The 26,951-nt window shown below is 37.9% G+C and overlaps 1 protein-coding gene across 2 annotated transcripts in view; it reads right to left on the bottom strand.

Moving 5' to 3' along the window:
- The window catches only part of PIP5K1B (phosphatidylinositol-4-phosphate 5-kinase type 1 beta), a 287,905-nt gene that overhangs the window by 58,214 nt on the left and 202,740 nt on the right, over positions 1-26,951 (bottom strand). For both annotated transcript variants that reach the window (XM_004440639.3, XM_087444516.1), the window contains exons 8-13: positions 25,725-25,936; positions 23,772-23,855; positions 23,607-23,655; positions 20,737-20,821; positions 4,883-5,038; positions 68-212 (exon numbers count right to left, since the gene is read on the bottom strand). In XM_004440639.3, the coding sequence (XP_004440696.1) occupies positions 68-212; positions 4,883-5,038; positions 20,737-20,821; positions 23,607-23,655; positions 23,772-23,855; positions 25,725-25,936 (731 nt within the window). The remainder of the gene's footprint in view (positions 1-67; positions 213-4,882; positions 5,039-20,736; positions 20,822-23,606; positions 23,656-23,771; positions 23,856-25,724; positions 25,937-26,951) is intronic.

The raw sequence follows: 26,951 nt of genomic DNA on the forward strand, positions 1-26,951 counted from the left end.
ACTCAGAGATACTGTGATGTTGATGTGCTAATAGCCACATTGGTAATTGGATCGTGCTAAGTATTACCTGTTTGAATAAAGTGTAGTCCTGTTGTGTGGATAATGTTCATCGACATATAAGGAAGAAGATGAAATTGTGGTTGCCAAGGAAGCAGCTTCAAACAGTGATGGAGTGCTAGGCACCAGGTCTGGCCTGTGTCGGGATCCCAGCGCTGGGTAACAAAAGCAAAACACACACTCGTGAATCTCTGTAATAAATGCTGCTTTAGTATCTGTAATAGTTTAAATGAGTCAAAAGCATTCGTTTTACATATCAGGCTGCAAATTAAATTATGAATTAACTGCGTTCTTCTGAACTGCAGCAGAAATGTGAAATAGCTTCTTGCAAACAGGTTAAACAAAAAGGAAATTGCATTAATTTACAAAATGGCTTATGGAAATGACATTATGAATGTTCTTTTAAAAACCTAATAAAGTGATTTACTGTTTCAAAAGATGACACAAAAGCTCCTAGGAGCTTAAGGAGATAATTCGACAGAGATTAAAAGGATGATTGGCAAATGTATAAACAGACAGTGAACTCGCTTTCCCCTCCCTAGGGTACGCACATATCTATGATTCTCAATTTAGATCTAAGCACGTAGACTTTTTAAGAGCCAGGAAACAAATGCTTCACGGACCAACAGCCAGCTATACCTTAACCTCATTGAAGCCCACACATATCTTTGAACATTATTCTTCTTGACATTATATATCTTAACAGCAAGGCTCCCTTTTTAAAAATAAGAAAGCTCTTATTTCTTCTTTAAAATGTAGATGCCTATGAAAATACTTATGAAGTAGCCCTCCCTCATCAGGAAAGCAGACTATGCAAGGCTGAGCAGTGACCCACGCCCACTCTCTCTGAGTCTATGTGGATTCTTTTTTTTAAGAGTTGAATCTGGATCATTTTTAATCATCCTACCCTAAACTTTGGACAAATTTATATGCATTACTGGCCAGCCTGTCAGAGACAATGTTTTAATTAAAGGTCCAGTCGTACAGAACAGAGCTTCTTTAAAAAGAAACACGTAAGTCCCCAGAGACAGAACACTGTGCATGTAACAGGTGTGGGTGAATCCTTTCTTTAAAGTTCTGTAGTTGGGCTCATGCTGATTTTTCTTTTTCTTTTTTTTTTTTTTTAACCTAGGGAGATCTTTTATTTTTTTTAATTTTTATTGACATAACATTTTAATTCACATGTAACACTGTATTAGTTTTAGGTGTACAGCATAATGACTTGATATTGGTACATACTGCGAAATGATCACCACACAGAGTTAGAACATCTTTTTTCTTGTGATGAGAACTTTTAAGATCTACTCTCTCAGCAACTTTCAAATATACAATACAGTATTGTTAACTAGAGTTACTATGCTGTACGGTGGATTCTTTTTAATCATTCCCCCAAATCAAACTAAAACCGATGATAATAAATACAACATAACCTTAAGGTATTTCTGGTATTCCTTTATAGGCACAACACGCTCAAAATTACCTGTTTTCAGGAAGTGTGTGAGTGGAAAACAATCCTAAGAGGCACTATCACACGAGTGTGAGGTTTTGGATTTTGGATTTGAAGGGGTATAGATGGAGAAGTGGAGCGAGGCATGGAGGGAAAAGGGGGCAACACAGGAAGGCTGAACTCTGGACTAGGAGACCAGACACACTTTAAAATGTATGAGATGGTGCAGCTCTGCCTCAATTCAGGTCAAAATAAAGAACTGCCATGATGAATAACAAGATAATCACAGAAACACGAGTTACCAAAGTGCTCAACATGCAAAAATTAGAAAGGCTTCCACTTAATAGGACAGCTAGCTAGCAATCTTCAACATACTTGATCCCACCTTCTCATTAAATACAGAGAAAATATGAAAACTCTCAATAACCTTGAAAACTGGGGCTGAGAAATAACCTCACATCCCATTCTCATGACTTGCCCCTAAATATAAGGCAGAAGGAGCTGGACTGAGAATAACTAGTGCAGACTCAGGCCTTGGGCATACCCACCTTGACTTCATAAACCAGGGGCTACTTGAGTGATGTAATATAGAAAACACTATCTGTCCAGAGACTCGGGCCCAGGTCACACACCACCCAAACACTGGGTGGCTGACCCCTCAACCCCTTAGGAGCAGTTCTTTGAAGCACAGAACTTTCCTCACGCTTTCAGTTTTTTTAAAAAACTAGTGTGGAGGGCTGCCCGGTGGCACAAGCGGTTAAGTGCGCGCTCTCCGCTTCAGTGGCCGGGGGTTCACAGGTTCAGATCCCAGCACACACCAAGGCACCGCTTGTCAAGCCATGCTGTCGCAGCGTCCCATATAAAGTGGAGGAAGATGGGCACGGATGTTAGCTCAGGGCTGATCTTCCTCACAACACATCAAAACAAAACAAAAAAACTAGTGTGGTAGGCAGAATTCCAGGATGATCCTCAGTGACCTGCACCCTTAATCTCCCCTTGAATGTGGGTGAAACCTGTGAATGTGATGAGATACTACTCTTGTGATTATTTTATGTTACATGGCAATGGAGTTTTGCAGATGTAATTAAGGTTACTAATCAGTTAACTTTGAGTTAGCCAAAGAGGAGATTATTCAGGTGGGCCTGGCCTAATCACACGAGCCCTTTAAATCTGAGTCTAGACGTCAGAGATGGTGATGTCAGAGATTTGAAGTGTGAGGGGGATTGACTTGTAAATTCTCCATTTGAATATGGAGGGGGCTGCCTGGCAAGGATGTCGATGGTCCCTAGGGCCTGAGCATAGCCCACAGCTGTCAGACAGCAAAGACACGGGACCTCAGCCCTCAACTGCAAGGAAGTAAATTCTGCCAACAACAGGATGCGCTTGGAGGAGGATTCTTCTCCAGCACCTCCAGCTGAGAACTCGACCCAGCCGACACCTTGACCCCAGTTTTTGAGACCCTCATAAACTGTGCCCAGAGAACCAGGTAAACCTTGCCAGCCTTCTGACTTATAGAACTGTGACCTAGTAAACAGAGGTTATATTAAGCTGCTAACTTTCTGGTAATTTGTCACATGGCAATGGAAAATGAATACAACCCAGACATTCTGAGAATGACACAAAACAAATGATTAAAAACCAGAGGGAAATTTGATGATGACTTGGTGCACTATGAAAGGGGAAGTCCCCAAGTATGGAGCATTATAAAAAGGCCGGAGCTCGTAGCAAACTTTGTAGATGCAGTGAATTGTCAAGATAAACTCATTTAAAAATAGTATGTTAACATTTTCAAAGAATATGCTCAATAGGTTTTTCTTTGATCTTCAGAGAGTAGGTGAAGTACCTTTATATTTGAAGCAATGGGTCCAATGTTTCCTCTCAAAAAAAGTACAATATGTGCACTACTTCCCATGTTTCCAGACTTTCTGGATGCTATGTAGTATTTATTATACTTTTTCCCCCCACAGGTTAACAACTGGACTCATTGCTTTAACTTCAGGAGTCATAGTGAGCACACTATTTGAACATTTAACTAACACAGTTTAAAAATGAGTTTATCCTATTTCCCGACTGCAGACACCTTGCAGCTCTATGTGTGCTATAAGAAAACCAGGCAGTGTAGCTGAGGAGATGCCAGTGCAGGGATGCTCACAGAAGGAGGGTGGATGCCTGCCAGAAACTGGAACCATCAGCTCAGAGAGAGGAGCAAGGGCAATTCATTAACTCGTGTTGAAATCACCAAATCTGGATAAAAGTTGGTTTATAGGAAGATGAGAAAGAAAGAAACTCAATATCGCACATATGGGTAAGTGCTGGAGAAGCGAACAGGAACAAAACTCTATTCTAAAGACTCTGAGGAAAAGAAAAAACATGAGAAGAGCGCTAATCTTCTACAGGAAGTAGGAGAAATTTTCAGGAAATGTTGGGATTCCCAAAATAATATACTCACAAAAAAAATCTAAAATGTCACTTTCCTCTTACAGGATTAGAAGAGAAAAACCATATGATCAACTCAATAAATAGAGAAAAGTATGTGATAAACTTCAACACTCATTCTTGATAAAAACTTTTAGCCAACCAGGAATAAAAAGGAGCGTCCTTGACTTGGTTAGGAATATCAAATACAGCAAACTTCTTTCTCAGCAGCGAAAGAAAAAAATCAGGACAGGCAAGGCTGCCCACAACCAACACTTCTATTCATCATTGTACCGGAAGTCCTAGCCAGCAAGTAAGGAAAAAGAAAGAAAAGATGTGAGGTCTATGCGTAGCAACAAACAGCCAGAAAACCCAAAGCTTAAAAAGATACTATTTGAAAAGACAGAAAATATATATTTATGTCTATATCTCTATGTTCATCTGACGAATAAATCTAACACAAGGTAGGTATATATGACATGCAAGGATAAAATTATAAAACTTTTATTAAATTCACTAAAGAGAACATAAATAAATTGATAATTCATTGTTACATTGTGTGTATGTACGTATAAGTATGTGTATATATATATGTATATATGTGTTTGAAAAAATATATATATATACATATACATGCACAGAATAAGGTCTAGTAGCAAAGACACCAAAATGTTCAGATTTGTTACCTTTAGGCAGTGGGATGATAGATCTTTGTTTCTGAATATTTTTAGTATCTTCTAATTTTTTTTTATCAAAAATCATATCTTGTACTGTTTACATATTTTAAAAACTTTACATTAACTGTGTCATATTGTAAATATCCATTTAAAAATTAATCAATAGATTTTGTTTCTTAGAGCAGCTATTTTTCTAATTTTTCTACTGTGAGTTTACATCACTTGTGTAAATAAAATCACAAGAACTTTTTCTTTCCTTTTTTGTTTTTAAGTTACATGTCTTTACCTTCTTCATCAAGGCTGCTAAAACTCTGCCCTTCGGTCAGCAAATCACGCTTCTCATCCTTCCATTCCTGGCTGACGGAGGACACAATCTCCTGTGAGGTGGCCTTCAGGGCAGCGATGGAATTGCACCGTTTTTTAGAAGGCGAGGCCTTCAAAGCTAGACAGCAAGGAAAAAGGAGAGACAAAACAAGAGACTTATTGTAAAATCACATTAATATTTCATTTCTTAAAGGAAGATTTATTATTTATTAACTTTTTAGTCATTATTTGAGTAGAATGCAAGAAGCTTTGTTTTATATACATGAGAAAAGAGAGATGAAATTGTTTGTGTTTTGGCAATTTTATGTCCACAATGACTTGACTTAAATCAGAAGATCCTAGAACAAATTCGAGTTGAAATGCCTCTCCAGATCTTGAAATAAAGTCTGATTTGAGGTGAAATTCAAATGTTTTGTTGCTGAAGAATTATTTATTTTTCCTCCTGCAAGCAATATTTTCCTAGTGCTGGGAGGAGGTTGGGTGGGTTGGTCCACGCAGATGGTAAAGTACGGAGAATTCTCATGACCCCAGTTTTATTAACTGGGGACTGGGAATTTCTAAACATGCCAATGTTTAATCTTATACTCATGTTGCCCAATTTAGCCAAGCAACTTCTGGTTGCTTTTTTCTTTCAGTGACTTTCCACTGAAATTTCCCGTCCTTTGGGTCTTTTCCAGGTCATGGCTACGTCAGACATATAATTCACTCCCGATCTTTGTCCAAACAGCATTCTACAACTTCAGATGTGTGTTGGGAACCTGAACCAAGGCAAATGTACTTCACTATCAATCATACTCGCTGAAGGTTGTGACTTTACTTACGACACGGCACTGGGACCTGCTTCAGCTGCAGCCGGCCCATCCCCATTTATATCCACTCTTTGCTGCAGTAATTCTTCTTGGCTTAACACTGTTAGAGAATTTCCTTGGAAAGCAGGGCAAGAAGGAAGTGGGGGATTGTTAATGCTTTCCCCTGAACTTGTTTTTGGCAGTGGCTCTCCTCCTTTGGAGGTTTGCATAAGGGGGTAACCTGACAGCAGATGTGCTGGAGTAATTGTGTTTGGCTGTGGGAATCTCAGAGCTTAGATTACACTGCTCATCTGGGGCCTTCTCATAGGCAGCTTGCAAGAACTTAATTGGAGAAGGACTTTGGGACACACAATGAGGGAAGACTGGAGGACAATCTTTCCACTTAAAGAGCAGGGAAGATTTATGTGTCCCGTGACCAGTCTTATAATAATATCATCAACATCATAAATAACTTTTGTAGAGGGCTTTAGAGTTTGGAAGCTAACATTCAGTCTATATCTTGAATTATCCACACGGTTGTCTGAGGGAGGTAGGCAGGCCCTTTTATCGATCCAGAAACCGAGAGTAGAAAAGTTGTGACCTGCTCAAGGTCTTAGAACTAGAAAGCATGAAACCCCAGATGTCTTTTTTTTTTCTTTTGTGAGGAAGATCAGCCCTGAGCTAACATCAACGCCAATCCTCCTCTTTTTGCTGGGGAAGACTGGCCCTGAGCTAACATCCATGCTGATCTTCCTCCACTTTATGTGGGACGCCGCCACAGCATGGCATGACAAGTGGTGCTCGGTGCGCACCCGGGATCCGAACCTGGGCCGCCAGCAGCGGAGCGTGCTCACTTAATCACTACGCCACAGGGCCGGCCCCCTCTTTCTTTTTTTCTTAAGTTGTCCTATTGATGGTGGTCTTAGAACTAGAAAGCATGAAACCTCAGGTGTCTTTCTTTTTTTTTTTTAAGTTGTCCTATTGATGGTTCATTCCCTAGCTCTTCAGCATTCCATTTTCTGGTTACAGTGAGGGGAAAAAAAAGATAAAACTAAAGTTTGTTTTCCTCTGGGGGGAGGAGATTTTGAATGTTTAAAAAGTGACCAAAATTGATTTAAATAAGTGGACCAAATAAGTGGACCAAATAAGTCATGTTTTCCTTAACTCCCATCCTATCAAACAGTGGTCACACTTGCTTTACAGGGTTGAAGTAATTAGCCACACGCTGGTTTTTTCTTTAACATTCCACCTGCTAACTTTTTTTTTTTTTTAAAGGTTTATTTTATTTTTTTTCCCCCAAAGCCCCAGTAGATAGTTGTATGTCACAGCTGCACATCCTTCTAGTTGCTGTATGTGGGACGCGGCCTCAGCATGGCCGGAGAAGCGGTGTGTCGGTGCACGCCCGGGATCCGAACCAGGGCCGCCAGCAGAGGAGCGCGCGCACCTAACCGCCAAGCCATGGGGCCAGCCCATCTGCTAACTTTTATAGACCCTCGACTCCCAACCTTTAATATAGTACTTTAAAACTTCTAACTCAGAGGATCTCAAATGTGGTTCAGGGACCATGAGGGGTCCCTGAGACCCTCTTAGAAGGTCTGCAATGTTAAGTCTAGTTTTACAATAATATTAAGACATTATTGGCCTTTTTCACTCCCATTCTCTCACAAGTGTAGAGTTTTCCAGATGCTACATGACCTGTGATATCACCACAGATTGGATTCAGAAGCTGATATGAGAATCTAGATGTCTTCTATTAAGCCAGAAATAGGAATTTGAAAAAATATAAAATAATGCCACTTTTCTCACAGAATTATTTGTTTAGGAAAGTATAATTATTTTTCATAATTACTTTTTATGTTAAAATTTTTTACTTTTTGTTAAAATTTACTTATGTTAATATGCAATGGTTTTTTAATTGTTACATTGTAAGAATTAACGAACATTTAAAATTGTTCTCAATTTTAAATTCTAATCTGTTAAATATAGATAGATATAATCCACATCTAAAAGCTCTGGGGGGTCTTCAATCACTTTTAAGAATGTAAAGTGGCCCTGAGACCAAAAGGTTTGAGAATTGCATAGGTCTTAGGTCAGCGCTAATTCTCCAAGCTGAGAAAGAGCTAGGATCAAAGAATGTTGCCAGCACCAAGGAAACGTGGATGAGAGAAGGCACTTAGAGAGCTGTCCGTACTTGTGGCTTATAATGGAGCCAAGGCTAAGAGCCCAGAAAAGGAAATAGCTTCTTTGATCATTATCAGCATCACACACAATGAGGAGCGGAGAGGACCCCAAAACAAACCCCTGTCAGGACCACAAAGCAACTAAGGAAAGCATTTACAGTCATCCCTCAGTACGCATGGGGGATTGGTTCCAGGATCTCTGTGGATACCAAAATCCACGGATGTCAAGTCCCTTATATAAAATGGCATAGTATCTGCATATCACCTAGGTACATCCTCCTGTCTACTCTAGATTACTTATAATACCTAGTACAATGTAGATGTTACGTAAGTATTTGGTATACTGTATTGTTTAGGGAATTACGACAAGAAAAACATCTGTACACGTTCAGTACAGGCCCAACCATCATCGGCCTTTCCATTTGCGGTTGGTTGAATCTGCGGATGTCGAACCCGTGGAACCTGAGGATTCGGAGGGCCAACTCTACTTTTGTCTTAAACGGTCAATCTTCCTTCAAGGAATTATCTGAGTCTCAGCAGATAAAGACTTAAATCTTGCATAAATTGAATGCCTCAGGGACTTCTTTTGACTGGTTATCTCAAAAGATGGTTTGGGTTGCTGGCTGTACCTTCTTTTAGGCCACAGAAACTCCTGGATTTGGAAATGAGCAACCTACCCGACAGAGAGTTCAAACTAAGAGTGTTAAGGATGCTAACTGATCTGGGGAGAAGAATAGGTGAACTCAGTGAGAATGTCAACAAAGAAATGGAAGATATAAAAAAGAACCAATCAGAAATGAAGAATACAATACTGGAAATGAAAAATTCATTAGAGGGACTCAAAAGCAGAGTAGAGGATACAGAAGAACGGATCTGTGAGCTGGAAGAAAGACTAGAAGAAATTACCCAAGGTGAACAGGTAAAAGAGAAAAGAATTAAAAAGAGTGAGGACAGTCTAAGGGACCTCTGGGACAACATCAAGCGCACTAACATCCGTGTTATAGGTGTCCCGGAAGGAGAAGAGCGAGACAAGGGGGCAGAGAATCTATTTCAAGAAATAATAGATGAAAACTTCCCTAACCTAAGGAAGGAAACAGACATCCAGGTACAGGAGGCACAGAGAGCCCCAAACAAGATAAACCCAAAGAGGCCCACACCAAGACACATCATAATCAAAATGTCCAGAATTAAAGATAAAGAGAGAATCCTAAAAGCCACAAGAGAATGTCAAGTTACATACAAAGGAAACCCCATAAGGCTATCAGCTGACTTCTCAGCAGAAACCTTACAGGCTAGAAGAGAATGGCACGATATATTTAAAGTGCTAAAAGGAAAAAACTTACAGCCAAGAATACTCTACCCAGCAAGGTTATCGTTCAAAATGGAAGGAGAGATCAAAAATTTCCCAGACAAGCAAAAATTAAAGGAGTTTGTCACCAAGAAACCAGTGTTACAAGAAATGTTAAAGGGACTGATTTAAGGGGAAAAGAGAAGACCACAAATAGGAAAAATTATCTATTTCCACGATTAGAACGTAATGGATACAAATGCACAAAAAAGAAGTTGGATATGATATCAAAAACATAAAAGGAGGGAGGAGGGTAGTTAAAGAGTACAGCTTTCAGACAGAGGTCAAACTAAAGTGACCATCAATTCTGTATAGAAGAAGTAAGGAACAGAGAAGGACTACTAAAACACTGAGGGAAAAAAAAAAAAAGTTAAAAAATGGCAGTAAGTACATACTTATCAATAGCTACTTTAAACGTCAATGGACTAAATGCTCCAATTAAAAGGCATAGGGTGGCTGACTGGATAAAAAAACAAGACCCATATATATGCTGCATACAAGAGACACACTTCAGACCTAAAGACACTCACAAACTGAAAGTGAAGGGATGGAAAAAGATACTCCACGCAAATGGCAATGAAAAGAAAGCAGGGGTAGCAGTACTCATATCAGACAAAATAGACTTTAAAACAAAAACTGTAAAACGAGACAAAGAAGGGCATTACATAATGATCAAGGGAACAATCCAACAAGAGGATATAACACTTGTAAATATCTACGCACTCAATGTAGGTGCATCTAAATATATAAAGCAATTATTAACAGACATAAAAACAGAAATAGACAGTAACACAATAATAGTAGGGGACTTTAACACTCCACTTACACCAACGGATAGATCATCCAAACAGAAGATCAATAAGGAAACATTGGCCTTAAACGACACACTAGAACAGATGGACCTAGTAGATATATACAGAGCATTCCATCCAAAAACCGAAGAATACACGTTCTTTTCAAATGCACATGGAACATTCTCCAGGATTGATCACATATTAGGCCACAAAACAAGTCTCCATAAATTTAAGAAGATTGAAATAATACCAACCATCTTTTCTGACCACAACGGTATGAAACTAGAAATCAACTATAGGAAGAAAATCAGAAAAGCCACAAATACATGGAGATTAAACAAAATGCTACTGAACAACGATTGGGTTAACGAAGAAATCAAAGAAGAAATCAAAAAATACCTGGAGACAAATGAAAATGAAAATACGACATGCCAGAATTTATGGGATACAGCAAAAGCAGTTCTAAGAGGGAAGTTTATAGCAATACAGGCCTATCTCAACAAACAAGAAAAATCTCAAATAAACAATCTAACAATGCACCTAAAGGAACTGGAAAAAGAAGAACAAACAAAGCCCAAAATCAGTAGAAGAAGGGAAATAATAAAAATCAGAGCAGAAATAAATGAAATAGAGACCAAAAAAACAATAGAAAAAATTAATAAAACCAAGAGCTGGTTCTTTGAAAAGATAAACAAAATTGACAAACCTTTAGCTAGACTCACCAAGAAAAAAGAGAGAAGGCACAAATAAGTAAAATCAGAAATGAAAGAGGAGAGGTTACAACAGACACCTCAGAAATACAAAAGATTATAAGAGAATACTATGAAAAACTATATGCCAACCAATTCGACAATCTGGAAGAAATGGATAAATTCTTAGAATCATACAACCTTCCAAAACTGGATCAAGAAGAAGTAGAGAATTTGAATAGACCAATCACCAGTAAGGAGATCGAAACAGTAATCAAAAACCTCCCCAAAAATAAAAGTCCAGGACCAGATGGCTTCCCTGGTGAATTCTACCAAACATTCAAAGAAGAGTTAATACCTATCCTTCTCAAACTCTTCCAGACAATTGAGGAGGGGGGGAAGCTCCCTAACTCATTCTACGAAGCTGACATTACCCTGATACCAAAACCAGACAAGGACAACACAAAAAAGAAAATTACAGGCCAATATCACTGATGAACATCGATGCGAAAATCCTCAACAAAAGACTAGCAAAACGCATACAACAATACGTTAAAAGATTATACACCATGATCAAGTGGGATTTATTCCAGGTATGCAGGGATGGTTTAACATTCGCAAATCAATCAACGTAATACACCACATTAATAAAATGAAGAATAAAAATCACATGATCATCTCAATAGATGCAGAGAAAGCATTTGACAAGATACAGCATCCATTTATGATAAAAACTCTGAATAAAATGGGTATAGAAGGAAAGTACCTCAACATAATAAAGACCATATATGAGAAACCCACAGCTAATATCATCCTCAATGGTGAAAAACTGAAAGCTATCCCTCTAAGAACAGGAACCAGACAAGGATGCCCACTGTCACCACTCCTATTTAACATAGTATTGGAAGTCCTAGCCAGAGCAATCAGGCAAGAGAAAGAAATAAAAGGGATCCAAATTGGAAAGGAAGAAGTGAAACTGTCACTATTTGCAGATGACATGATTTTATATATAGAAAACCCTAAAGAATCCACCAGAAAACTTTTAGAAGTAATAAACGACTATGGGAAAGTTGCAGGATACAAAATCAACATACAAAAATCAGTTGCATTTCTGTACACTAACAACGAAGTAGCAGAAAGAGAAATTAAGAATACCATCCCATTTACAATTGCAACAAAAAGAATAAAATACCTAGGAATAAACTTAACCAAAGAGGTGAAAGATCTGTACAATCGAAAACTATAAAACATTGCTGAAAGAAATTGAAGAGGACACAAAGAAATGGAAAGATATTCCGTGCTCTTGGATTGGAAGAATTAACATAGTTAAGATGTCCATACTTCCTAAAGCCATCTATAGATTCAATGCAATCCCTATCAAAGTTCCAACAACATTTTTCACAGAAATAGAACAAAGAATCCTAAAATTTATATGGAACAACAAAAGACCCGAATAGCTAAAGGAATCCTGAGAAAAAGAACAAAGCTGGAGGTATCACACTCCCTGATTTCAAAATATACTACAAAGCTATAGTAACCAAAACAGCATGGTACTGGCACAAAAACAGACACACAGATCAATGGAATAGAATCGAAAGCCCAGAAATAAACCCACACATCTATGGACAGCTAATCTTCGACAAAGGAGCCAAGAACATACAATGGGGAAAAGAAAGTCTCTTCAACAAATGGTGTTGGGAAAACTGGATAGCCACATGCAAAAAAATGAAAGTAGACCCTTACCTTACACCATACACAAAAATTAACTCCAAATGGATTAAAGACTTGAATGTAAGACCTGAAACTGTGAAACTTCTAGAAGAAAACATAGGCAGTACGCTCTTCCACATCAGTCTTAGCAACATCTTTTCAAACACCACATCTGACCAGGCAAGAGAAACAATAGAAAAAATAAACAAATGGGACTACATCAAACTAAAAAGCTTCTGCACAGCAAAGGAAACCATCAACAAAACGAAAAGACAACCTAACAATTGGGAGAAGATATTTGCAAACCATACATCTGATAAGGGCTTAATCTCCAAAATATATAAAGAACTCATGCATCTCAACAACAAAAACTACCAACCCAATTAAAAAATGGGCAAAAGACCTGAACAGACATTTCTCCAAAGAAGATATACAGATGGCCAACAGACACATGAAAAGATGTTCAAAATCACTAACTATCAGGGAAATGCAAATCAAAACTACAATGAGATATCACCTCACGCCTGTCAGAATGGCTATAATTAACAAGACAGGAAACAACATGTGTTGGAGAGGTTGTGGAGAGAAGGGAACTCTCATACACTGCTGGTGGGAGTGCAAACTGGTGCAGCCACTATGGAAAACAGTATGGAGATTCCTCAAAAATCAACGATAGAACTACCATATGATCCAGCTATTCCACTGTTGGGTATTTATCCAAAGAACTTGAAAACACCAATTTGCAAAGGTACATGCACCCCTGTGTTCATTGCAGCCTTATTCACGATAGCCAAGACTTGGAAGCAACCTAAGTGCCCATCAAGGGACGAATGGATAAAGAAGCTGTGGTATATATACACAATGGAATACTACTCAGCCATAAGAAACGACGAAATCCAGCCATTTGTGACAACATGGATGGACATTGAGGGTATAATGCAAAGTGAAATAAGTCAGAGGGACAAGGTCAAATACCGTATGATTTCCTTCATTAAGTAGTAGATAATAACAACAATAAACAAACACATAGGGACAGAGATTGGATTGGTGGTTACCAGAGGGGAAGGGGGGAGGGAGGAGGGTGAAAGGGATAATTCGGTACATGTGTGTGGTGATGGGTTGTAATTAGTATTTTGGTGGTGAACATGATGTAGTCCATGCAGAAATAGAAGTACAATGATGTACACCTGAAATTTTTACAATGTTATAAACCAATGTTACTGCAATAAACAAAAAATAAAACACAGATTTATTCTTCAAAAAAAAAAAAAAAAAAAAGAAACTCCTGGATTTGTCTTTCACTAAACCATGTCATGTGGTAGGTATCCTGTGTCCATTTCCAGCCCTACATCCTGCCACTCAACTCCCTCTATACCTTACTGCTTTTCAGCTCACCTGTCTGCTATCTCCTGACCCTACCATGTTCATTCCTACTCCCGGGCCTTTGTACATGCTGTTCCTTCTACTTGAGATGCCCTTCTTGCCTCTCTTCCTAATGAATGCTGGCTTATATTTCCAGGACTTAATTTAAATATTCTTCTCTCTGTGAAGCTCTCTTTTTGAAGAATTGATCTTATTTCTCTCTGTACCACAATAGTGTATGCAAAACTCTGTTATCAATCGTTTTATTACATTATAAATCGGTTACATGTTCTAATCCCTGACCCAAAACAGACTATGAAGTTACAGAGGAACGAACTAATTAATTTTTTTAAAAAAGCTTTCTATATTATGAATGCTTAGCATAGCACTAGGCACTCAAAGGTTGGTCGAATGACTGCATTATTGTTCTGAAATCTTAGGACAGTTGATTTTTAACAAATTAAGGTACTATTATATTCCTTTCAGGAAACTAAGTTTTAGTACTTTAGACACATTATCTGGGTAGAGAATTTCAAGTGAGGTTTCAACATTCTGGTAACTAATACTTCTAGAAAAAATTATAGGATTTTGTAGAAATTATTACATTGGCAGCATGACTCAATTCTACTGCGGGATAATAGATTTAAAAAGGTTAAAAAATTTGAAAAGGTTAATTTGAAAAAAGAAACTTGAAGACCAAGTTCTGTTTTCTTTGGGGTGAGGGCAGGGAGAGGGAGATTTCACCTACAAAGAAAGTATGCCTTTAGGCATTCAGGGCTTTAAACTAATCATAGTTGATAAAGCATCTTCAAGTTGTGTTTTAAAGTGTCAACTTTACTAATTAAATTGCTACCCTTTGAAATGCTGGTATTAGATGAAAATTTCCTTCATTTGCTCAATTATTCATCAAATAATGACTGAAATGTGCTAGGTGCTCAGAATAGATATGAGTGAACCAAATACAGTTCCTACTTTTAAGGACCTCAAAGTCTAGGGGAGGAAATAGAAAAACAGCTCATTTACTCACTATGGTAAGTATTATGGAGCTAGCACCATCTAAGCTGAGACCTGAAGGAAGAGCAGGGGAAGCATGGAAAGAGTGTTGCAGGCAAAGAGACAAGAAGGTGCAGAGATGTGGAGGCAGCCTGAATGTCTGGGGTAAGTGAAAGGAGTTAAGAGCTACGGGAGCCTAGAGGGTAGGGTACGGCATGGAATGAGGTGTGGGAGAAGTCATGGGGAAAGGAAAAAGAGACCACATCACATAGGGACTCAGAAGCCAAGTTAAGGATTTTGTGTACTAGGAAATCCACAAAAGTTTTTTTTTTTTTAAAAACATTTTTTTTTTCTTTAGCATGGAAGGGTTTTAACAAGAAATTAGCAAGAACATATTTGTATTTTAAACTGATCTCTCTGGCTGCAATGTGGGGAGACTGGATTAGATGGGGGACATGACGGGAGGCAAGAGACCAGCATAGGGGCCACAACTTTTTGCAAAAAACCCCCAAAAGCAAAACCACAAAAAACACAGTGGTTGAATTAGGAGAGGCATGTGAAAGAGGGGATGGACTCCTGATATTTCAGAGTGAGAAGAGGTGTTGGTGGGTGACTACATGTGAGTGGTAAGCAAAAGGAAGGAGTCGAAGCATGATGCCAACATTTCTGATTTGGGTAATTGTGTGGGTTGTGGTGGCCTTCAGTGAGGTGTGGATGCAAGATGAGAGGCAGGTTCTGGGATGGAGGAGCAGCCAAATTCAATTTTGAGCATGCCAAGCTTGGGAAATCTGGTGGACACTTACTTGGAGAGGTTGGATAGGCAAAGGGGTTTGTTGGAGATGTGGGGAGTGAGTTGTAAGTAAGCAGATGGTAACTGAAGTCTTGGGAGACTGAGAAATCACCCAGAGAGAGTTCTCCAAGGGGGAAGAGACAAAGTTGGAGCCTGGACCCTTCTGAACTCCTACATATGAGGGTAAGGCAGAGAGGAGGAACTGCCAAAGGACAACAAGGAGAGGCATGAGAGGCTGGACGGAACAGGGACAGTCCTGAATTATGAAAGACAAGCGAAGAGAATATTGCACAGAGAACTGATATCAGTGGTCTAAATACTGTAGTTTTAAGAAAACTGAAAGTTGGTCAATGGCCTGAGCAATGATTGTTGACGATCTCGAAAAGAACATTTCAGTGGAGTGATGGCATCAAACGCCACCGTCAAATGCCAGAGAGAATAAACATCTCTCCAAGGAACATATAAATGGCCAATAAAGCACATAACAAGATGTTCAACATCATTAGTCATTAGAGAAATGCAATCAAAACCACATCGAGATATCACTTCATACTCATTAGGTGGTCTAAAATAAAAAAAAGACAGACACAACATGTTGGTGAGGATGTGGAGACATTAGAAACCTCATATATTGCTATCAGATTGTAAAATGGTACAGTAGCTTTGGAAAAGGGTTTGGTAGTTCCTCAAAATGTTAAACAGAGAGTTATCATCTGATCTAGCAATTCCACTTCTAGGTATATCCCGAAGAGAAATGAAAACATATATCCATACAAAACCTTGTACATAAATGTTCATAGCAGCATTATTCATAATAGCCCCCAAATGGAAAACCCAGATATCCATCAATTAATGAATGGATAAACAAAATGTGTTATATCCATACAATGGAATATTATTCAGCAATAAAAAAGAATAATGTACTGATACTGCTACAAGATGGAGAAACCTTGAAAACACTGTTGAGTGAAAAAAGACAAACACAAAGGCCACATATTGTATGATTTGATTGATATGAAATATCCAGAACCGGCAAATCCATACAGACAGAAAATAAATTAGCAGTCGTCACAGGCCGGGAAAAGGAGGGAATGGAAAGTGACTAGTGATGGGGATGGGGTTTCTTTTTGGGGTCATGATAATGTTCTAAAATTAGATAGTGGTGATCGCTGCATAACTTTATGAATATACTAAGAATCACAGAATTGTACACTTTAAAAGGGTGAATTTCATGGTATGTGAATTATACCTCAGTAAAGATATTATAAAAAAGTAGACTAAGAAATCAAAATGGGAAAAAGTCAATAGATGTGACTACTTGAGAAGTAAAAGACTTGTTACATAAAAACATGATAAACCACACAAACTGGGAAGATTTGCAACACACGCCATATTTCATGGAATTGAAGACGCCATTGATTGTACCATTAATTTATATGCTAATAAGAAAGAAAAAAACCCCAAGATGGGGAGTCTCCTGGAGGAGCCTCACGAAAGCTGGGACGCCAAAGGCCACATCCTCCATAAACCTACTAGGGGCTGTAAGGAAATTCAGGTTTCTCAACCTTGGCACAGGGTGGAGGGAGGCAGAGAATTTTTCCTTGAAAGATTTAAACCACAAGTTTAAATTTGGTTGCAGTTTGAATGAATACTATCTCATGGTTCATCTCGGGCAAAGAAAACCTTAGAATTTAATTTATAGTGGTCTCAATTTGAGAGCAATTTTAAGATACTACTGAGCTAGTCAAATGTAAAACAAAAACTGAAAAACAAAGTTTTTCTTAGAATGAAATAAAAGTGAAAGGGGATTGATATCTTTAATTTGCAGACTTCATATAAATCATTTGGAAAAATAATAAACATCCAATATAAATGGGCAAATATTACGAAGCTCAATTCTCAAAGGAATTAGAAATGGCTAATAAAAATGAATAACGGTTGAATCTCACCAGTACTCAAGAAATGCAAAATAAAACAATCAGATAACATTTTTTACTTATCAGAGGAGCATAATTTAAAGACTAATTCTGGCTAGGAGCTAGAAGAATATAGACTGTTGTGGAAATCTACAGTGACAATCTTCCTGTGCAGTTACCGGCATTTTAAGCCCCTAATATTCCTTCTTGGAATCTACCCCAAAGAAATAATCATAAGTTTGGACACAACATTTATCTGAAATGATGTTCATAAAAATATTAGTTTGAAATAGAAAAAGGAGAAGCAATGTAAATGCCCAATACTGAAAGAATGGTTAAATAGATTATGGTACATCCATATAGTTTGAATGTTGTATTGCAATTTTAAATGACGTCTTTGTAGAATATAGAATGATACGGGAAGCTATCCATGTTATAATATTATGCCAAAAATAGAGGACATTTACATAAAGTTGTACACAATTATGTTACCAGTTTCATATAAATACACAAAGCACAGAAATAAAGACTGGTAGGAAGTATATAAAATATTAGTAGTGGATATCTCTGGGTTGTGGGATTTCAAGTAATTTTCATTTGTTTTCTTTGCATCTTTTTGTATTTTCCAAAATTTTTACATTGAAAGTGTTTTACTCTCACAAAAATTAACTTAAATGGAGTAAAGACTTAGATGTAAAACCCCAAACCATAAAACTCCTAGGAGAAAACAGGCAAAAATCTTCTTGACATTGGTCTTAGCAATGATTTTTTGGATATGACATCAAAATCACAAACAACAAAAGCAAAAACAAACAAGTGGGACTATGTGAAACTCAAAAGCTTCTGCATAGCAAAAGAAATAATCAATAAAATGAAGAGGTAACCTACAGAATGGGAGGAAATATTTGCAAACCATATATCCCATAAGAGGTTAATATCCAAAATATATAAGGAACTCCCACACCCAATAGCAAAAAAACAAATAATCTGATTAAAAAATAGGCAAAGATCTGAATAGACATTTTTCCAAAGAAGACATACAAATGGCCATCAGGTACATGAAAAGATGCTTAACGTCACTAATCATCAGGGAAATGCAAATCAAAAGTACAATCAGATAGCACCTCACACCCGTCACTATTGGTGATAATAATGGCTATTATCAAAAAGACAAGAAAGAACAAATGCTGGTGAGGATGTGGAGAAAAGGGAACCCTTGTGCACTGTTGGTAGGAATTTAAATTGGTGCAGCCACTACGGAAAACAGTATGGAGGGTCTTCAAAAAATTAAAAACAGAACTACCATATGATCCAGCAATCCCACTTCTGGGTATATATCTAAAGGAAATGAAATCACTACTTCAAAGAGATACCTACACCTCCATGTTCATTGCAGCGTTATTCACAATAGCCGAGACATGGAAACAACCTAAGTATCCCTTGATAGATGAATGGATAAGGAAAATGTGGTATATATATATATACAATGAAATGTTATTCAGCCATTTAAAAAAAGGAAATCCTGCCAATTGCAACAATATGGATGGACCTCGAGGGCATTATACTAAGTGAAATAAGTCAAACAGAGAAAGGCAAATACTGTATGATCTCACAGGTGGAATCTAAAAAGGTCGAACTCAGAGACAGAGAGCGGAAGAGTGGTTACTGGGGCTTTGGGGGGTGGGTAAAATGGGGAGATGTTGGTCAAAGGGTATAAACTTCCAGTTGTAAGATGAATAAGTTCTGGGGATCTAATATTATACAACATGGTGACTATAGTTAAGAATATTGTAATTAGATGTTAGCTCAGAGCCGGTCTTCCTCAGCAAAAAGAGGAGGATTAGCATGGATGTTAGCTCAGGGCTGATCTTCCTCACAAACAAACAAACAAACAAAAGAATATTGTATTATATACTGGAAAGTTGCTAAGAGAGTAGATCTTAAATGTTCTCACCACACACACACACACACACTTTGTAACTACATTAGGTGATGGATGTGTTAAGTTACCTAATTGTGATAATCATTTTGTAATATATACATGCATCAAATCATCATACCGTACACCTTAAACTTACACAATATGTCAATTATATCTCAATAAAGCTGGAAAAAAAATAAAAACCCTTAAAAAAAGTATTTTACTTTCATTAACACAAAACTCCAATAAATATTACAAGAAAAATTTGTCTTACATAAATATAAAATCTCAACATTCTACCTCTTCAGGATTTTTTTGTGGCTAAATTGTCATTTTATAGGTAACGAAATTGGACCACAGAGCAGCTAAATGATAACATATGTAATAATAGGGTTATTTTTTCCTTTTCACAGTTTATTACATAAATAATACATACTCATTGTAGAAAATCCAATAAATATTGATGTAAAGGAAAATAAAATCCCACATAATCTCCTGATTCCAAATAACCATTGTTAGCTTGGGTTTTAGTTCCCTCTTCTTTTCCTAGTTCCTCAAGGTTTAAAGTTTGGATATTGATTTGAGATCTTTTTTCTTTTTCAGTGAAGGCGTTTACGACTATAAACTTCCCACCAACCACTGTCTTCTCAGCATCCCATAAGTTTTTAGCATGTGTGTTTTTGTTTCCATTCATCTCTAAGTTTTTTATAATTTTTCTGTGCTTTCTTCTTTGACCCATTGGTAGTTGGAAAGTGTGCTATTAAATTTTCACATATTTGTGAATTTTCCAGTTTTCACTCTTCATTGATTCATTCCATTGTGATTGAAAAAGATACTTTGTATGATTTCAGTCTTTTAAAACTTATTGAGACTTGTTTTGTGGCCTAACATATGGTCTGTCCTGGAGAATAACCACTGTCCACAGTTTCATATGTCCTGTTAGAATTTGTTGTGCATTTAGGTACGCAAACCAATAACTACATATATGTAAATAAATCTATATCTATAAGGACTAAATGTACCTTCAACACATCATTTTTATTGGTTGCATACTATTCCATTATTTGATCATATCATGATATATTAATCAATATATTATATGGTTGGACATTTAGCAACCTCTAATTTTTTTCACCACAAAATAGGACTCTAATGATTATGGCATCCATAAATACCTGACTGAGATATTTAACCATAATTACTAAGTGATTACTGTTATAGGGAGATAAACAGCTCCAACTCTTCCAATAAAAATCCTGCAAAGATACACACAGTGAGGTCAGCAACTAAGTGCTAAAAGTAAAAAATTTTCATAAGAATCTTACCTTGAATTTTCTTGAAAACTCTGGAATTCATAAACTTCAGAAATCTGTCTGCATAAAAACTTGGTCTATGAACTGAAACAGTATCCTGAAAAGACAAATCAAGTATCATAGGGTTACTTCTCAGATATTTCATTTCAAGCTAGAAAAAAGATCCTGGTTTTTGGTAACTGGTTCTTTGCTGGCCAATGTCCTTAACCAGAGGGTGTAGATGTCGAGAGCTGGAAAAGAGCAATGCCCTGTGTCCTGTGCCCCCCGGCCCAGGAGTCGGGTGGGGGGAGGAGGACAAAAGACTCAATCTGGGCAAAGATTCTAGACACTCAGAATGAAATAAAACATTAAGAGGGGCAGGGGAGAGACAGCAAAAAGACTCTGCTTTATCAATCAAAATAGCTGGTCCTTATTCCATTGCGTGCCATGAGGCATACATATGTCATTTTTACATACAGGCAAGCAGTGCCTCAAGTGTCATCGGGAATAAAGGAGAACACTTTTAGTCATGACCAAAAATTGGGGACGTGAACAAGCAAAACAACCCTAATGTAAGAGTGACATCTAGGTCAAAAAAAAAAAGCGTGCTAGTTTCATCTCCCAGTAACAAAGTGCATCGACACTGGGAAGATTCTAGGAGACAAGGCTGACGGATGACCCCCGTTACGCTGAATTATCTACTAATTAGATAGAGTTAAATTGAATTAAATTGTTAACTCAATTCTCTCATGCTTGGCAGGAGTCTTTAGGACTGAAGGGGCATTTTATTACAAATCCAGGAAAGGAGATAGATGAAGGAGCTCGTTCTTTATGTTTACTCAGTACTAGTATTTACTATCCAAGATATACATTTCTAGAAGTAGTACATTTGCTTACTTAATGCTCCATTTTGATTCCAGGTTTGTGAATTCCAATAAGAAAACTTCTAAAAATTTAAGTTTAGATACTATAAAGTGTCTAACAGTGGGTTTGGAAGAAAAACACACATTGGACCAGAGGTCCAGAGACCTGGTTCTGGTGTTAGTTCTGACTTTAAAAAGCTGTGTGATCCTGGGAAAAGAGTATCTCAATGCCTCACTGTTTTCATCTGTGAAATAAGGTGTTATATGAGGCATAAGGTGATTCTGTAATCAGCACGTTATGAAGGACACAGGACAGAAGAACCCTCTTTGGCCACTTACAACGGTCCTCTAGACTACCAGTGATGCTGTAGATGTGGTGGGAAATTTCCCAGTGGTTTGACACGTACTCTCCCCAGTATCCTGGAAGCTTCTGTCTGAAGTGGACACATATTCACAACAAGTGCAGTAATTTAGAAATACTGTAGGATGCAAGACGATTAAGACTCAGCCCTTGCCTTTCAAGAGAAGTTAGATTGTGGTTCTCTTTGGTATGAAGAAACATTGTTTAAATAAGAGGCACATTAGTAAACAAACAAAAATAAAAATTTATCGCTTACAGTTTCACAAATATATAATCTGCACAAAGATTTTCTTAAAAAAAAAAAAAAAAAACCAGAAGATACATTTTAACTAGACAAAGGTAGGGGCCCCTTGGAAGCATCTGACCAAGAGGACTAGGCCACTCAGATCAGGAATCCTGTCTGGTAACAAGGAATTGAAATTGTCTCAGAAAACAGAAGGGGAATGAAGCGAGGTGTTTACTCTCTCCCTTCCACGTTCAAGGCATTATGTAGTCCCTAACTTTTCTCAGCTGGACGGGAAAAAAGGAACCTACCATCTTAGCCTTTCATACAAGGAAACTTTGATCTGAAAAATAAGCCTAAGGTTAATTCTTAGAAAGAAATTTATGAACCTGTTGTATAAAAGTGCATTGTGATGGAGGTCATTCCTTAGCCTGGACCAAATACAGATCTTTTACGCTGAAAGGTTATGACCATTCTCACACAGAACTGAGAAAGTGGGTGCTCTTTTCCAAGAAAGGAGAAGAATAGCATCTATAATTCATCCTCTTTCAAAGGAAAGCTTCTGTTAACATCTTTAAACAATGTGTAAGCTAATCTTTGACAAATGTATTCTGTGGAAGTGTCGCTTCAAGTTATTAATTGAGGGAGGCTGAGGCTAGTAAACGTTCTGTCAGCAGCAGGAAGTGCAAATCTAACATCTAGATAGGAATACGCGCGTGTGTGTGTAGAGAGAGAGACTGCTGATTTTTTTCTTCTGTTATGCTGCTTCTGGGTCCAAAAGACACCTCATGTCAGTCAGCATTAGTCATGTCTAAATCCATAACTTACAAGTTTTCAGTTCCTGTATCCTTACTATGTGTAAGGCATTGCGTTGAACACTAACATGCATTATTTTATTTAATCCTCACATCAGCCCTAGGAGGCAGGTACTAGGTACTATTATTATGCCCCTGGTACAAATGAGAAACCAGGCTAAGAGAGGCCAAATAACAAGCAATGTGTCCAGGTCACATGGCTAGTAAAGTAGTGACGAGGGTTCAAAGCCAGGGCTGTCCACCATCAAGTCAGGTTCAAATCCCTCTGTAGCTTGGTCTTGTGAGAACTTCATTTCAGCTATCCTACTGATCTTACCAGCGCCTATGAAAAGAGTCTCCTCCTTTTTCTCATCATCATCTCATAACTGGGCTCTTCAGATGTCACATAGAAACAAGACTTCATTTTGTTTTCCTGGCTTCTACCTAGCCACCAGGCTGGATGTCCTCTATTTGAACAGGAATTCAAATTCATGTTGTCTTTGTTCTTAGATTTGAACCAATCTGCTAGGCTAAGATTCTGAGTTTATAACGACCTTTGTTTCCTCATCAAGTCTAGTGACACAGCTTCCTAGACACAGCCTGAAGTCTCTGAGAAATCACAAATATATACAGTTTAGCAATGAACGTGATAAGTCACTTACCCCATCATAAACAAGAGCTTTCCAGGAATGTTCTAACTTCTTCATTAACCTAAACATAGACAAAAAAAATAAAAATGAGAATGTAAAATCACTCCCATTTGGTGAATTTTCAGAACGCTTTATTTATTTTGAAATAATAAAAAATCACTTCCCCAAATTTCTTACCTATATGATTGCAGAATGTCAATAATGCCCATAAATAAAAGTAGTTTTTCTCCCTTATGGCTTTTAGCTGGAATGCCGCCCATCCTGTTGATAGAGCAAGAGAGAAAATATTTTATAATATAAGAATAGGAAGTTAAAAATCATTTATAATAAATAGACTATAAATAAAAATGGACAATCTTTAAGAATTCTGGACAATCTCTCCATTTTTCTTTTTTTTTTTTTTGGCCTCAGTTAAAGTCTTCCTGGGAATGCAGAATGATGTACTTCCCACAAAGGAGTATAATACCATAGCTGTCAACTCTGAAGAGTTGGATGGGAAGGATCCAATTAAAAAATTATCCTTATTTTAAAACCAGGAGCAAGAATTTTTAAAGCATTTTACAATATTACTTTTTAAAAACGCAATACTTTTATATATTCACTGTGGGATTTTAAAATATAGAAAAGCAGAAAGAAAAAATATATAAAGAATCCATTCCTAGGAGGCAAAGATAACCACTATTAAAATTTGGTACACCTTTCCAGTATACATGTGTGTGTGGTGGGTGAGTGTGTATTTATTAATCCACAAAAGTGATTATTTAATTTATGGGGTTTTTTGTTTTTTTTTTTTTGGCTGAGGAAGACTGGCCCTGAGGTAGCATTTGTTGCCAATCCTCCTTTTTTTTTTTTCTTGAGGAAGATTAGCCCTGAGCTAACATCTGTGCCAATCTTCCTCTATTTACTTTGTGGGTTGCTGCCACAGCATGGCTGATGAGTAGTGTAGGTCCTCACCCAGGATCCGAACCTGCGAACCCAGGCCCTCAAAGTGGAGCGTGCTGAACTTTAACCACTACACCACAGGGCCAGCCCCTAATTTATGTTTTATAACCTGAATTTTTCACTTGCTAAATGATGAAAATTTCTTCATACTCAACGTTCATGTGGTTTTTAATGGTTGTGTAGTATTTTACTATACTGACATAGAATAATTTGTTTAATCCATTATCAGACATTTAAATGGATTTACGATCCAGGACTAAAAAAAAGCTTAATACGTATGAATTTCCTTTATAAAAGTGAAATATGCCTGTGATTTAGTCATTGTTCGAAAATCCTAGGGCCGGCCCCGTGGCTTAGTGGTTAAGTGCACGCGCTTCGCTGCTGGCGGCCCAGGTTCAGATCCTGGGCGCGCACCAACACACCACTTCTCCGGCCATGCTGAGGCCGCGTCCCACATACAGCAACTAGAAGGATGTGCAGCTATGACATACAACTATCTACAGGGGCTTTGGGGGAAAAAATAAATAAATAAAATTATTAAAAAAAAAAAAAAAAAGAAAATCCTAGAAGGCAGTCACTTAAGCCCAAGGAAAATAATTTCTTTCTTTCAGTCTCCTTGCTCAGCTAGTACACACGTGATACAGTCAACCATTTTGATAATTTTCTTTGGTCATGTTTCTGTTAGTCAATATGCACTTTATACATCCAAACTAATCCTGCAGTTACTATCACATCTGTTTGAGGCAAGAGACCACATCTGCCAGGGTGTAGGACTAGAACAACAGAATCTTCTTATGCAGATAAAAAGCTCTGAACTGCAAACATGATTCCTATCCTGTATTTGCTCGAATATGCGTTTATTCAAATTCAAAGTATATTCTCCCTGTTGTGGTGGATGTTTTGAATATGGAGTAAATGGGGGTGAAAACATTTTCAGCCATTGTTAAAAAATGGAGCCATTTGAAAAAGGAAACTATGTGGATGAAAGAATGATAATAACCCGAAGAACTGGCACTCATCTAACTATGCACAGATGAACAGGAATGAAGGCTGGCTTAATCCATTTTAGCATCTGGTAGGAATCTATTCCTAAAGAGCCATCATGAGGGGAACGTGATTGCATTTAATTACCCAATGATGGCTGCCACAATCAAGAGGGCCGGTGGGCGGGCAGGTGGCTGCACTTACGTTTCCGGGTTCTCTGTGATGATCCCATCTCCAGATTTCCCTGGACCCTGGATGGATTCCATTGCTGTTGAGTAGAGGACCTTCTGCATCCCCGGCCGCTTAGCATCAGGCACATTTTGTGAGGTTTCCTCTTCTTTCTCTTTGAGGGAATGGTCCAAGATGTGGATTCCCAGCAAAAGGCTGTAGTCCATGATCTTGAAGCTTTCCAGCACCTGAGTAAGCAAAAGAACCAGGACGCTGGTCAACTTAAATAGCTCGAAAGTCTCATTTGCACAGAATCACAGAGCTCTAGATACGTGGACACACAGTTCCTGCATCCCTCCCAGGGGGTGGCTGATAGACGAAAAATCAAAATGAAAACATCTGAGGTTATTAGTAGGTCATGTCCAGTAAGGATTACCACAATCGGCTCGAAGATGATATTTTTACACAAATCTAAAGTAAGCATATCTTTTCTTGACCCTCCATGAATGTTTCACTCATAGCATTTATTGAACACTTTCCATGTGCCAGGTGCTCAGCGGTTCACTTGGGTTCAGTCCTCACAACTCTTTGAGCTAGGTGCTATTATTGTTCCTATTTTACAGATGAAAAAAATTGGGACAAAGAGAGAGAAAGTAATTTGCTCAATATCACACAGCTTGTAAGTGGCACTGCAGGGATTTGAACCCAGGTAGTCAACTCAGCATCCATGCCCTTAAGCACTAGAGCAGAGGACCCAATAACCAGTGATCTCTACCAGCTTGTACCTTCCTCAGCACAAAGACTCAGCCGGAATGTGTTTCTGTCTGGATTCTGTTCTCAAAATCTTAATCTTGCTGGAGTCCAGTGGTCTCCTTTTCAAAGCTTGTAATTCAAAGTTGCCATTTGGTTCCCTATAGCAAGTCTTTTTAAAAATTATGATCTCAAAAAAAAAAAATTATGATCTCAACAAAGAACAGGACTTAATGCTTAATTATCCACTCAGAGAACAGTGGCAAGAGAAGGCATTAAAAGCATCTGGATGCAGCCAAAGGAGACAGCGACGCTCTAACAGGAAAATAACAGGAGACAAGGTCAAGATAAGAGGCAGTCAACACGGCTTTGGAATGTAGGGGGGGCTCTGACACTTAGAACCTTTCTTCGATGCAGAAACAGTGCCTGAAAATGGGGTATTTTCCTCTATGATAAAATTCTTTTCCTAATAGTTTGTAAATGATTTTCCTCTACAGTAGATTTTTTAATGCC

Source organism: Ceratotherium simum, chromosome 20 (assembly GCF_057802395.1).
Source record: "Ceratotherium simum simum isolate JZ-2026a chromosome 20, ASM5780239v1, whole genome shotgun sequence".
Classification (NCBI taxonomy): domain Eukaryota; kingdom Metazoa; phylum Chordata; class Mammalia; order Perissodactyla; family Rhinocerotidae; genus Ceratotherium; species Ceratotherium simum.